Source organism: Rhinopithecus bieti, unplaced genomic scaffold (assembly GCF_001698545.2).
Source record: "Rhinopithecus bieti isolate Rb0 unplaced genomic scaffold, ASM169854v2 scaffold_51440, whole genome shotgun sequence".
NCBI lineage: Eukaryota > Metazoa > Chordata > Mammalia > Primates > Cercopithecidae > Rhinopithecus > Rhinopithecus bieti.
This window is the reverse complement of record NW_016820117.1, coordinates 46,775-60,003: the sequence shown is the minus strand read 5'-3', so window position 1 is coordinate 60,003 and position 13,229 is coordinate 46,775. Positions and strand designations below refer to the sequence as shown.

The 13,229-nt window shown below is 49.4% G+C and overlaps 1 protein-coding gene across 2 annotated transcripts in view; it reads left to right on the top strand.

Moving 5' to 3' along the window:
• The first annotated feature begins 493 nt into the window (after nt 1-493).
• C2 (complement C2) overlaps nt 494-13,229 on the top strand; it is a 19,265-nt gene continuing 6,529 nt past the window's right edge. Inside the window, exons 1-9 of one of the 2 annotated variants that reach the window (XM_017859565.1) lie at nt 494-815; nt 974-1,183; nt 1,750-1,935; nt 5,716-5,889; nt 5,973-6,071; nt 6,272-6,405; nt 8,334-8,472; nt 9,727-9,867; nt 11,835-11,924. In XM_017859565.1, the coding sequence (XP_017715054.1) occupies nt 770-815; nt 974-1,183; nt 1,750-1,935; nt 5,716-5,889; nt 5,973-6,071; nt 6,272-6,405; nt 8,334-8,472; nt 9,727-9,867; nt 11,835-11,924 (1,219 nt within the window). In that variant the 5' untranslated portion in view covers nt 494-769. Of the gene's footprint in view, nt 816-973; nt 1,184-1,749; nt 1,936-5,715; nt 5,890-5,972; nt 6,072-6,271; nt 6,406-8,333; nt 8,473-9,726; nt 9,868-11,834; nt 11,925-13,229 lie in introns of those variants that run through there. The other variant, XM_017859567.1, reaches the window with a different exon arrangement.

Sequence of the window (13,229 nt, the reverse complement as noted above, 5' to 3'; positions counted from 1 at the left end):
CCAAAACTTTTATTCCTTTGAGTAACCAACCCCAAATGTATTTACTTTGCCAGTTGGGAATTTCATCTACTAGACTTTCCGTAAAAATGTTGTAAACATTTTTCCTGTCTCCAAAACTAAGTGTTGATTTCATTTTCCCCCCCCAGATTCTCTCTGGGGAAGAATTGTAGGGAATAAAAGTATTGTCAATCTTCCTATTTATCAAGAAGTCCTAAAAAAATTAGTTTCATCCCCCTTGGACATTTATGTTCAAGAAGACAGAACTGTTCTAGGCTCTCAGAAAGTAAAACCCACTTGGTAAAACCCAAAATAACACTAAAACTTTACTTAAATAAAATATTTTGCAATATTTTGGATGGTTTGTGGGATTGTGTGCTTTAGACTATTCACACAAGAGCAAGGTGCATGTGTGCACACACGAGCGCAAATATGTGTTTGCCTGCGTGTTTGTGAGCATGCGTGTCTGGTGCACATGTGCACACATGGGTGGGTGGAGCATGGGGGCAGTACACAAAGCCTGTGGGGGAGATCTATGGACTCTATAGGTATATTAGCATCAGGGAGCCAGGGCAAAGGTTCCACCCTTCAGCTCAGTCCCCAATCCCTGCTTATTATTTCCCTGACAGAAGACCATCCCCCTTGCCACTCCCTGGGTTTTCTTCTCTGGCAGCAATGAAGCAGCTGCTGAGCCAGCTCTGGTTTTCGGGAAGTCAGATGACCTTTTCCCTCCCGCGGCTCTCTGCCTCTCGCTGTCCCTAGGGAGGACACCATGGACCCACTGATGGTTCTTTTTTGCCTGCTGTTCCTGTACCCAGGTAGGAGGCAGGGAAGGGGGAACCTCAGGGTCCTGTGTGTGAGGCTGGTGCTCCCAGCTTGAGTTCCCACGTGTGAAACAGAGTCTCTTTTGCTTTCCTTTTCTCATCTGTGTATTCCTTCTTTCTCCATTGCTGTCTCCTTGTTCCCACGCCTCCAGGTCCGGCAGACTCGGCTACCTCCTGCCCTCAGAATGTGAATATCTCTGGTGGCACCTTCACCCTCAGCCATGGCTGGGCCCCTGGGAGCCTTCTCATCTACTCCTGTCCCCAGGGCCTGTACCCATCCCCAGCATCACGGCTGTGCAAGAGCAGCGGACAGTGGCAGACCCCAAGAGCCACCCGGTCTCTGACTAAGGCGGTCTGCAAACGTGAGGCTCCCTGTGGGCTTTGCTCAGGGTGCCACACCAGGGGCCACCCCAGAACTTTTGTTTCGGAGTTGCTCAGGGTGGGACTTAACCTGACTAGATGGCGAAGTTGCTTTTGCAGAGGGCTTTTCAAAATATCCAGAAAATGTCAATTGCCAGTAGCAAGGAATTGGGAACAGGTTTTGATGGAGACTGTGGGGTACTAAAGCCAGGGATGACTTTTTATGTCCAACTGACTGTCTAGTAGTGACCATTCAGAATGGAGGCTGAATGGTCCTGGAGTCCTCTAGATATCTGAGGATCTCAAGGGGAGTGTCTGGGAGGCCATGGCCCTCAGGGGGCTGAGGGAAGTGGTTATTTATCAATCGATTCACTTAGACTCTGTGAAATTGGCGATATTCAATGAGTTGCCAAAAACAGCAATTTCACATGCTGCAACCTAATATATCAGTGTTTTGACAGCCAGTTGGCCATTCCTATGCATTCCGGTATAAAATCACCCGCTTAATCCCCAGCCCTGGTGTTATCCATCCAGCCCTATTTTCCCCACCCACTTCCTCTCTCTCCAGCTGTGCGCTGTCCAGCCCCTGTCTCCTTTGAGAATGGCATTTATACCCCACGGCTGGGGTCCTACCCCGTGGGTGGCAATGTGAGCTTCGAGTGTGAGGATGGCTTCATATTGCGGGGCTCGCCTGTGCGTCAGTGTCGCCCCAACGGCATGTGGGATGGAGAAACAGCTGTGTGTGATAATGGGGGTGAGTGCTCTCGCTGATGGGCTACACAGGGGCTGGGGTCTCCTGGGGAACCCTGGGGCCCAATGTGCATCCAGGAAGCCTCTGTGGGGATAGGGGTCTGTTGTTCAGTGTGCCATAATAATATTCCTGGATTTTGGTAAATTGAGGTCTACAGGTCACACATCACAAGTCTGCAAGGGCCAGGCCCCAGGCAGCTGGTGCTAAGCTTCAGATGTAGCATAAAGCCTCCACACACCCTGCCCGGCTTTTCTAAATGCCTCAAAGTAACACTTCATATTCAGGCCCCACAAATTATTGTAGGAAAGATATGCTGGGAGAGAGTCAAGTACTATGCTTTAATGCCTTGCCTTTAAAGCCAGGTTTGGATTCCAAGCCCTGCTGTGACTTTGACAGACTCTGAGAAGGTTATTTAACTTTTCTAAGCCTCAGTTTTCCCATCTGTAAAACGAGGATAGTGAGTGCTGACCTCATGGGGTTGCCATCTGGATTAAATGAGTTAACATTAGTAAGCATATACAACAGCCCCTGGAGTGCGGTGGCTCACGCCTGTAATCCCAGCACTTTGGGAGGCCAAGGTGGGTGGATCACAAGGTCAGGAGTTCGAGACCAGCCTGGCCAACACGGCGAAACCCCGTCTCTACTAAAAATACAAAAATTAGCCGGGTGTGGTGGTGCACGCCTGTAATACTAGCTACTCAGGAGGCTGAGGCAGGAGAATCGTTTGAACCAGGAGGTGGAGGTTGCAGTGAGCCAAGATCACATCATTGCACTGCAGCCTGGGTGAAAGAGTAAGACTCTGTCTCAAAAAAAAAAAAAAAAAAAAAAAAAAAAAAAAAAAAGTGCTGGGCCCCCGCGGAGCCTCATGTCTGTAATTCGCCAGCACTTTGGGAGGGACCCGAGGTGAGTGGATGCACAGCCTGAGGTCAGGAGTTTGAGACGCAGCCTGGTCAAGCGATGGTGAAACACCGCAAGTCTCATACTAAAAATTAAAACAAACAAATTAGCTGGACGTGGTTAATCCCAATACTCCGGGGAGCTGAGGCAGGAGAGTACATTGAACTGTGGCAGAGGTTGCAGTTGAGGCCGCTAGATCGAGTGCGCAACTGCACTGCCAGCCTGGGTGAGCAGAGTGACGACTCTGTCTCAAAACAAACAAAGCAAACAACAAACAACAAAACCAAGAAAAAACAGCCTGGAATCTGATCAACGCCATGTAGCACTTTTTTTTTTTTTTGGAGAGCGGAGTCTCGTTTTGTTTGCCCCAGCCGCTGGAGTGCAGTGGTGCAATCTCGGCTGCACTGCACCTCTGGCCTCCCCAGCGTTGCAAGTGATTCTCCCTGCATCAGCCTCCCAAACGTAGCTGGGATGGACAGGGGGCTGGTGTCACCACGCCTCGGTAATGTGGTGTATCTTTTTTAGCTACAAAGAGACAGGGGTTTCACATGTTGGCAGGCTGGTCTCCAACTCCTTGACCTCAGGGGGGATTCCGCCACACTCGGCCTCCAAGGTGCTGGGATCACAGGCGTGGGCCCAGGGCGCGCTGGCCTTGTTTTTGTTTCTGTAAGAAGACAGGATCTGGGCCGGGCGGCGGGGGCTCAGCTGTCATGCCGCAGCACCTTGGGAGGCCAGAGCGGGCGGGGTCAGGCGAGGTGCAGGAGATGCCGGCATCATCCTGGCTGACACGGTGAAACCCCGTCTGCTAACTAAAAAGTACAAAAAACTAGCCGGGGCGAGGTGGCGGGCGCCCTGTAGTCCCAGCTACTGCGGAGGCTGAGGCAGGAGAATGGCGTAAAAACCCGGGAGGCGAGCTTGCAGTGAGCTGAGATCGCGGGCCAGCTGCACTCCCAGCCCGGGGGAACAGAGCAAGACTCCGTCTCAAAAAAAAAAAAAAAGAGACAGGATCTGGCCGGGCGCGGGGCTCACGGCCTGTCATCCCCAGCAGCTTGGGAGGCTGAGGTGGGCGGATCAGCGAGGTCAGGAGATCGCGGCATCATCTGGCTGACAGCGGTGAAACCGCGTCCTATACTAAAAAAGCAAAAATTGACCAGGCATGGGTGGCAGGCGCCTGTACTCCGCAGCTTTCTCGGGAGGCTTGAGGCAGGAGAATGGGCATGAACCCGGGGCAGGGCGGAGGCTTTGCAGTGAGCGGAGATCGCGGCCACAGCAGCTGCCAGCCTGGGCGACACAGCAAGACTTTGTCTGCAATAAAAAAAAAAAAAAAAAAAAAAAAGAGACGGGATCTTGCTGTGTTGCCCAGGCTGGCTTCAAACTCTTGAGCTCAAGTGATCTTCCTACCTCAGCCTCCTGAGTAGCTGGGAATGCAGGCATGTGCCACCACACCTGGCCATAATAATTTTTTTTTTTAGACAGAGTTTTGCTCTTATTGCTCAGACTGGAGTGCAATGGCGCAATCTTGGCTCACTGCAAACTCTGCCTCTGGGTTCAAGCAATTCTCCTGCCTCAGCCTCTCGAGTAGCTGGGACTACAGGCATTCGCCACCACGCCCAGCTAATTTTGTATTTTTAGTGGAGATGAGGTTTCTCCATGTTGGTCAGGCTGGTCTTGAACTCCCGACCTCAGGTGATCCTCTCACCTCAGCCTCCCAAAGTGCTGGAATATAAGGCATGAGCCACCGCGCCTGGCCCATAAGCACTTTGATCATGGTTATTGCTGCCGCTGTGAATGGTGAGGGGCTCTGCTTGGCAGAAGTAGGGCTCCTAGGATTTCCTGGAGCCGCATTTGCCTGTGGGTTTGGGAGCTTCTTGGATCATGGTTCTCAGCACATCATACAGAAGACACGGAGTCCACAAGATAGCAGGACCGCCTTCATCTAGTGGTCCAGACCATGGCCCCCCACTCATGCCCTTGGGTCTTTGCCAAATGGCCATTTATTCAGACGTGACTCTAACTTATTTTAAAATTGAGGCATAATTTACCTATTGTAAAATGTACAAATCTTAAATATTAGGCTCAACAATTTGTTACACATGCACCCACTCATCTAATCATCACCCAAGACAGAGAATGAGGTTCCCTCTTGTCCCCTCCCACAAGGTAATAGCTCTTCCGACCTCTGTCTCCATGGACTAGTTACCTTGTGCTTACATTTCCTGTAAATGGAATCATGCAGGATGTGGTCTGTTGCTTCTGGCATCCCTTGTTCTACATTCTGCCTGTGAGATTTACCCATGCTGTTGTGTGTATCAGTACTTTGTTCTTTTTTATTGCTGTGTAGTATTCCATTATATGGATATATTACAATTTATCCATTCCCCTCTTGATGGACATTTAGGTTATTTTCAGTTTGGGGCCATTAGGAGTAAAGCTCTAGGAACATTCTTGCATGTGATTTTGGTACATATATGCACTTGCTTCTCTTGAGTAAATGATCTAAATGTGGAATTGTCACATCAGAGGCTGGCATATTTTTGGTTGTAGTAGAGGCTGAGAAAGTTTCACCCACGTACATGCCAGCAAGGTAACAGAGTTCCAGTCACTCCGCATCCTCTCCAACACTTGGAATTACGGGTCGTTTCAGTGTTAGCCATTTTGATGGGTGTGGAGGGATGCCTCACTATGGTTTATGAAATACAAATGTTCTCTGAGGGAGTGGAAGGACCATCAGCTGACTTCTTCCCTGGGTCTCTGGGGGCTCTGGGACAGACACGGGTGCATCCCTGGGTTGGAACTGGGAAGCTTCTGCCGGCAACTGAGGCGGCTGAGGAGGCAGAGCCTGATGGGAGGGGCTGCTCACCTCTGCCTTCCTTTGTTCACTCGCAGCTGGCCACTGCCCCAACCCAGGCATTTCGCTGGGCGCGGTGCGGACAGGCTCCCGCTTTGGTCATGGGGACAAGGTCCGCTATCGCTGCTCCTCGAATCTTGTGCTCACGGGGTCTGCGGAGCGGGAGTGCCAGGGCAACGGGGTCTGGAGTGGAACGGAGCCCATCTGCCGCCGTGAGTAGCTGCCCTACCCTCCTGAGACTCCGCAGCACACCCGGCCGCTGCCCCGCCTGACGCCTGTGTGGCTCCCCCCACAGAGCCCTACTCTTATGACTTTCCTGAGGACGTGGCCCCTGCCCTGGGCACCTCCTTCTCCCACATGCTTGGGGCCACCAATCCCACCCAGAGGACAAAGGGTGAGTGTTTGAGGTGGGGTTTCTGGTTGAGCAGGGTGCTGGATCTGGGCTGGAGCAAGGGAGGGTGCGAGCTTCCTCGAGGCCAGGAGCCTTGGTGGGCTCAGCCACTGGAAGGGAGGGAGGCAGAGAAGCTGGACCCGCTTGGCAAGAGCGCAGGAAGGAGGTGGGGATCTCAATCCTCCCCTTCCACATTTCTCCAGAAAGCCTGGGCCGTAAAATCCAAATCCAGCGCTCTGGACACCTGAACCTCTACCTGCTCCTGGACTCTTCGCAGAGTGTGTCGGAAAATGACTTTCTCATCTTCAAGGAGAGCGCCTCCCTCATGGTGGACAGGGTCAGGAATCAGGAGCCTGCCTGCAGCAGAGGCCTTCCTGCGCTCACTATCTCTCTCTGTCTCCTTCCCCTCCTCAGAGCCCCACTCACAGCCCACCTCCTCCTAGAAGTCTTCTCAGATTATACTCATGCCATGTAGGAATCATGAATTCAATTTATACAACCATAATTTTTATTCCACAAGCACTGTTAGGACACTGTGCTGGGGGCTGGGGAACAGCAAACATGGAAAGCCTGAGGTCTTGCTTTCCAGGAATTCATCATCTAGAACAGTGGTTGGTCTCCACAGAAAGGTAGCGACATAACACACAGGAGTGAAGAGAAAAATACTGGTGCCCCTGTGGAATAATTTAAACCAGATTAATAATTTAACATTTCATAATTTCCTCTTAAAACTTCAACATTATGGCCGGGCACGGTGGCTCAAGCCTGTAATCCCAGCACTTTGGGAGGCCGAGATGGGCAGATCACGAGGTCAGGAGATCGAGACCATCCTGGCTAACCCGGTGAAACCCCGTCTCTACTAAAAAATACAAAAAACTAGCCGGGCGAGGTGGCGGGCGCCTGTAGTCCCAGCTACTCGGGAGGCTGAGGCAGGAGAATGGTGTAAACCCAGGAGGCGGAGCTTGCAGTGAGCTGAGATCCGGCCACTGCACTCTAGCCTGGGTGATAGAGCGAGACTCCGTCTCAAAAATAAATAAATAAATAAATAAATAAATAAATAAATAAAAACTTCAACATTTTGTGCAGGCTTTAAAATATGTGTGATAGACCAGGTGTGGTGGCTAGTGCCTGTAATCCCAACACTTTGGGAGGCCGAGGCGGGTGGATCACTTGAGGTCAGGAGTTTGAGATCAGCCTGACCAACATGGTGAAACCCCATCTATACTAAAAATACAAAATTAGCCATGTGTGATGGTGCACGCCTGTAACCCAGCTACTTGGGAGGTTGAGGCAGGAGAATCGCTTGGATCCGGGAGGTGGAGTTGCGGTGAACTGAAATCGTGCCATTGCACTCCAGCCTGGGCAACTAGAGCAAAACTCCATCTCAAAAAAAATAAAATAAATAAAATAAAATATGTGTGATAGAAGTTTGGAAGCCACTGGTTTAAGTTCCTCACCAGAACTTTGTTTTGTAATTATGCTTTTCACAATACTTCATGTAATATTATAAATGGTTTTCCCTCCCACCTACATTTTAAAGAGGGCAGTTTCTGTGCTCTCTTGGGACTCAAAATTAAGTAACTTGTTGCACTGTGAGGCAGCAACACACACAAGTTCGAGCAGTGACTGAGAGTCATGTGACAGGTTCAGATCCCACTTCCACCTCCTCCTCATGATGTGATGGGGGGGAGGGGGATGAGGCACCATGCCTCAATTTCCTTATCCATAAAATAGGGGCCATGATGCCCCCTCACAGGGTTGAGTGAAGATTAAATGAGGAGAGAGTCTGTCAAAGAGAAAGATGCTCAACAGAGGTTACTTTTTTTTTTTTTTGAGATAGTCTTTCTCTGTCACCCAGGTTGGAGTACAGTGGCGTGATCTTGGCTCACTGCAACCTCTGCCTCTGGGTTCAAGTGATTCTCCTGCCTCAGCCTCCTGAGTAGCTGGGACTACAGGTGCCTGCCACCATACCAGGCTAATTTTTGTATTTTTAGTAGAGATGGGGTTTTGCCATGTTGGTCAGGCTGGTCTCGAACCCCTGACTCAGGTGATCCACCTGCCTAAAGTGTTGGGATTCAGGCATGAGCTACCGCGCCTGGCCCATAGCTTCTTCCTAACAGCCATTTCCTAGTGTCTCCACTGGTCCTAGCCTCTGTCAGTCTCACTCCAGTTTCTCTGCTTCCTCCAGAGCTCTTTGCTTGCTCTCTTACCATCTCCCCTTTGACTTCAGGGCCCTTTACACTGCCTCTCACTTGCCCCACACAGATCTTCAGCTTTGAGATCAATGTGAGTGTTGCTATTATCACCTTTGCCTCAGAGCCCAAAGTCCTCATGTCTGTCCTGAATGTCAACTCCCGGGATATAACTGAGGTGATCAGCAGCCTGGAAAATGCCAACTACAAAGGTACGGGTGTCATCACATGATGGCGATGGGAGAGGAGAAGATGGACCCTCTCAGGGCCTGCAAACAAATTCTGGATGAGTTAGAAAGAGAGTGAGGCCTCTTGGTGGCACCTGAGTCCCACAGGTCTGGGGTAGTTTCAACGTCCAGGGTTATGATGGGGGACCCCAGCTGTCCCCAGCTCATAGCTCATTCTAAGGTGCTGCAGGTCCAAAGACACTGTGCAGGTCTTCAATTCCTTCCAGTTGCCAAAACCACACTGTCTGGTTTGCATGGCTGCATGTTCATCTCCCCATGTCATTAGCCACCCATATGCCATGTAAAGTTGCCTGCTGGCACTTAGCAAATGGCTGAAGCCTCTCAAGGTTTTGGAAACCTCATCTTTGAATCTTGGGACTTTAGTGTGGTCTTGGATTGGGGTTATGCAATGAACATTTCTTTTTTTTTTTTTGAGATGGAGTTTTGCACTGTCACCCAGGCTTGAGTGCAGTGGCAGGATCTCGGCTCACTGCAACCTCCGCCTCCCAGGTTCAAGTGATTCTCCTGCCTCAGCCTCCCGAGCAGCTGAGATTTCAGGCACCTGCCAACACGGCTGGCTAATTTTTTGTATTTTTAGTAGAGACGGGGTTTCACTGTGTTGGTCAGGCTGGTCTCGTATCCTGACTTTGTGATCCGCCCGCCTCAGCCTCCCAAAGTGCTGGGATTACAGGTGTGAGCCACCTTGCTCGGCCCTATGCAATGAACATCTCTAAGGTGGAAAGGCTTTTAATGTTTGAACAAGCAAAGATGCCAAATCTCTATCTGAATGGCAAATGTCTGAGTTTATCAAAGCAAATTGATAAATTGCATTTCCAGGCCGGGTGTGGTGGCTCATGCCTGTAATCCCAGCACTTTGGGAGGCTGAGATGGGCAGATCACTTGAGGTCAGGAAACCAGCTTGGCCAACATGGTGAAACCCCGTCTCTACTAAAAATACAAACAATTAGCTGGGCATGGTGGCCAGTGCCTATAATCCCAGCTACTTGGGAGGCTGAGGCACGAGAATCGCTTGAACTGGGGAGGCGGAGGTTGCAGTGAGCCAAGATCACGCCACTACACTCCAGCCTGGGTGGCAGAGCGAGACTCTGTCTCAAAAAAAAAAAGAAAAGAAAAGAAAAAAAATGGCATTTCCAATAATTGGGGGAATAGAGTGATCCCCTACCCCTTGGTGGTAGGTGGGAAGTTTCTAAGAGAGTCCTTCCTTTTGGCATATTCCAGATCATGAAAATGGAACTGGGACTAACACCTATGCAGCCCTAAACAGTGTCTATCTCATGATGAACAATCAAATGCGACTCCTTGGCATGGAAACGATGGCCTGGCAGGAAATCCGACATGCCATCATCCTTCTGACAGACGGTGGGTATCATGGTCTCTGAGTGTGTCTGGAATAGTGGAAGGGGCAACAATATGGGGTCAGAAGCCCTGAGTTCTGATTCTCCCTCTGCCTGACACTTTGGGCCCTGGTTTTTTGTTTTTAGAGATGGGGCCTTGCTCTGTTGCCCAGCTGGTCTCAAACTCCTGGCTTCAAGCAATTCTCCTGCCTCAGCCTCCCAAAGTGCTGAGATTACAGGTATGAGCCACCACACCTGGCCCAGTTTCTTATTTATAAAATAGGGCTGGTTGTGGTCAGCACTTTGGGAGGCCAAAGTGGGTGGATCACTTGAGGTCAGGAGTTTGAGATCAGAGGGGTCAACATGGTGAAACCTCGTCTGTATTAACAATACAAAACCATTAGCTGGGCGTGGTGGCACATGCCTGTAATCCCAGTTACTTGGGAGGCTGAGGCAGGAGAATCGCTTGAACCCGGGAAGCAGAGGTTGCAGTGAGCCAAGATCATGCCACTGCACTCCAGCCTGGACAACAGACCGAGACCCTCCATTGTCTCAAAATAAAATAAAATAAAATTTAAAAAAATAGAATTAGTGTTGATGATGATGACTGTAACCACAATGACAGCAACGATGATCATGATAGCTGTCCTCCTTTCCTTACACAATTTTTATGGAAAGCTATTTAAGGTGCCTGTGTGAAAGTGCTTTGTGTTAGCTCTTGTTACCATCTGGGAGGTAACTTGGAAATAGGTGAGGAAATGTGGCTCTCAAGCAGGAATGTCGAGGGGCACGGATGCAAGGAAAAGTCTGTAGTGGATCTGGCCTTGTCATTTGCCTCTTGATATTATCTAAATTACACAGTTTCTCCAGGACTTAGTTTATAAAATGAGGATACCGACTCTTCCTGGGGTTTCATGAGAATTAAATGAGATAAAGTATAGGAAGCACCTGGTCCAGTGCCTGGAATGTAGAAAATTTCAGTAAAACTGTATATATATATATGTGTGTGTGTATATGTGTGTGTGTGTATATATATTTAGTATTTTTTTGATGTTTTTGATTATGATTTATTGTTAGTTATTGTTAGAGTTTTTTTGATGTAAGTTGTTGTATATATTGTTTTTTTTTTGTTTTTTTGTGGTGTTTTTGTTTGCGATATAGGTGTTGGTTTCATACATAGATATACTTCTAGGCTGTGACTACAGTGGTGTGATCTTGGCTCACTGCAACCTCTGCCTCCCGGGCTCAAGCAATTATCATGCCTCAGCCTCCAGAGTAGCTGGGACTACAGGCGCCCACCACCTCGCCCGACTAGTTTTTTGTATTTTTTAGTAGAGACGGGATTTCACCGTGTTAGCCAGCATGGTCTCGATCTTCTGACCTCATGATCCACCCGTCTCGGCCTCCCAAAGTTCTGGGATTTTTTTTTTTTTGAGACGGAGTTTCACTCTTGTTGCCCAGGCTGGAGTACAATGGCGTGATCTTGGCTCACTGCAACCTCCACCTCCCGGGTTCAAGCGATTCTCCTGCCTCAGTCTCTGGAGTAGCTGGGGTTACAGGCATGTGCCACCACACCCGGCTAATTTTGTATTTTTAGTATAGGCACGGTTTCTCCATGTTGGTCAAGCTGGTCTCAAACTCCCGACCTCAGGTGACCGCCTGCCTCGGCCTCCCAAAGCAATGGGATTACACGCATGAGTCACCGTGCCCGGCCACACCTCGCTAATTTTTTGCAGTTTTAGTAGAGACAGGGTTTTGCCATATTGCCCAGGCTGCTCTCGAACTCCTGAGCTCAGGCAATCCACCTGTTTCGGTCTCCCAAAGTGCTAGGATTACAGGCGTGAGTCACCATGCCCAGTCTAAAAGTATACTTTGAAGCTCTTATAGGCAGTGTAAGTGTTGAGGTTCCCAGGCTAAATGTTTTCCTACTCTTCCAGGGCCCTGGAAAATCCTGATATTACCTAGAAGAAGTCTTTATTCTCTTTGTTCTAGGAAAGTCCAATATGGGTGGCTCTCCCAAAACAGCTGTTGACCAAATCAGAGAGATCCTGAATATCAACCAGAAGAGGAATGACTATCTGGGTGAGCCCCCGCCACTGCCACCACATTTGTGCTGCTCCTGCAGAAGTCACGATATCTTCAGCCAGGGATCCCAGCATCTTAGCTCTGGTCCAGAGCCACATGGTTTTATTTCTGCGTTGTTCTGTACAAAGGCAACTGAGTATCATGTTGAAGAGTCTGGAGTCAAACTACTGTCCATGGTCTCAACCTTTTCTTCTTCTTCCTCCTCCTCCTCCTCCTCCTTCTTCTTCTTCTTCTTCTTCTTCTTCTCTTCTTCTTTCTCCTCCTCCTCCTCCTCCTATTCTTCTTCTTTCTTCTTCTTCTTCTTCTTTTTTTTTTAGACAGTGTCTCACTGTCACTCAGGGTATATCCCTGGAACGATATCCACCCATGCTGGCCCAGAAGCTGGTCCAGAAAGTAAATATGTCCACCCATGGAGTGCAGTGGTGCAATCATAGCTCACTGCAACCTCAAACTCCTGGGCTCAAGCGATCCTCTCAACTCAGCCTCCCAAAGTGCTAGGATTACAGGTATGAGCCACTATGCTCAGCCCATCTTTACAAATTGTTTAAAATTAATTTTTAATTTTTTGTTTTGAGACAGAATCTTGCTGTGTTGCCCAGGCTGGAGTGCAGTGACTGGATCTCAACTCACTGCAACCTCCACCTCCTGGCTTCAAGCGATTCTACTGCCTCAGCCTCCAGAGTAGCTGGGATTACAGGTGTGTGCCACCATGCCCAGCTCATTTTTGTATTTTTAGTAGAGGCGGAGTTTCACCATATTGGCCAGTCTGGTCTCAAACCCCTGGCCTCAAGTGATCTGCCTGCCTTGGCATCCCAAGATGTTGGGATTATAGACAGGCATGAGCCACTGTGCCCAGCCAATTTTTAATTTTTTAATTATTATTATTTCTATTTATTTATTTTTTTGAGACGAAGTCTCGCTCTGTGGCCCAGGCTGGAGTGCAGTGGCGCAATCTCGGCTCACTGCAAGCTCTGCCTCCTGGGTTCATGCCATTCTCCTGCCTCAGCCTCCCGAGTAGCTGGGACTACAGGTGCCTGCCACCATGCCCGGCTAATTTTTTGTTTTTGTATTTTTAGTAGAGACAGGGTTTCACCGTGTCAGCCAGGATGGTCTGGATCTCCTGACCTCATGATCCGCCTGCTTCGGCCTCCCAAAGTGCTGGGATTACAGGTGTGAGCCACCGCACCCGGCCATTATTATTATTTTTTAAGACAGGGTCTCACTCTGTTGCCCAGGCTGGAGTGCGATGGTGCAATCTCAGCTCCCTGCCATCTCTGCCTCCCAGATTCAAGCAATTCTCAT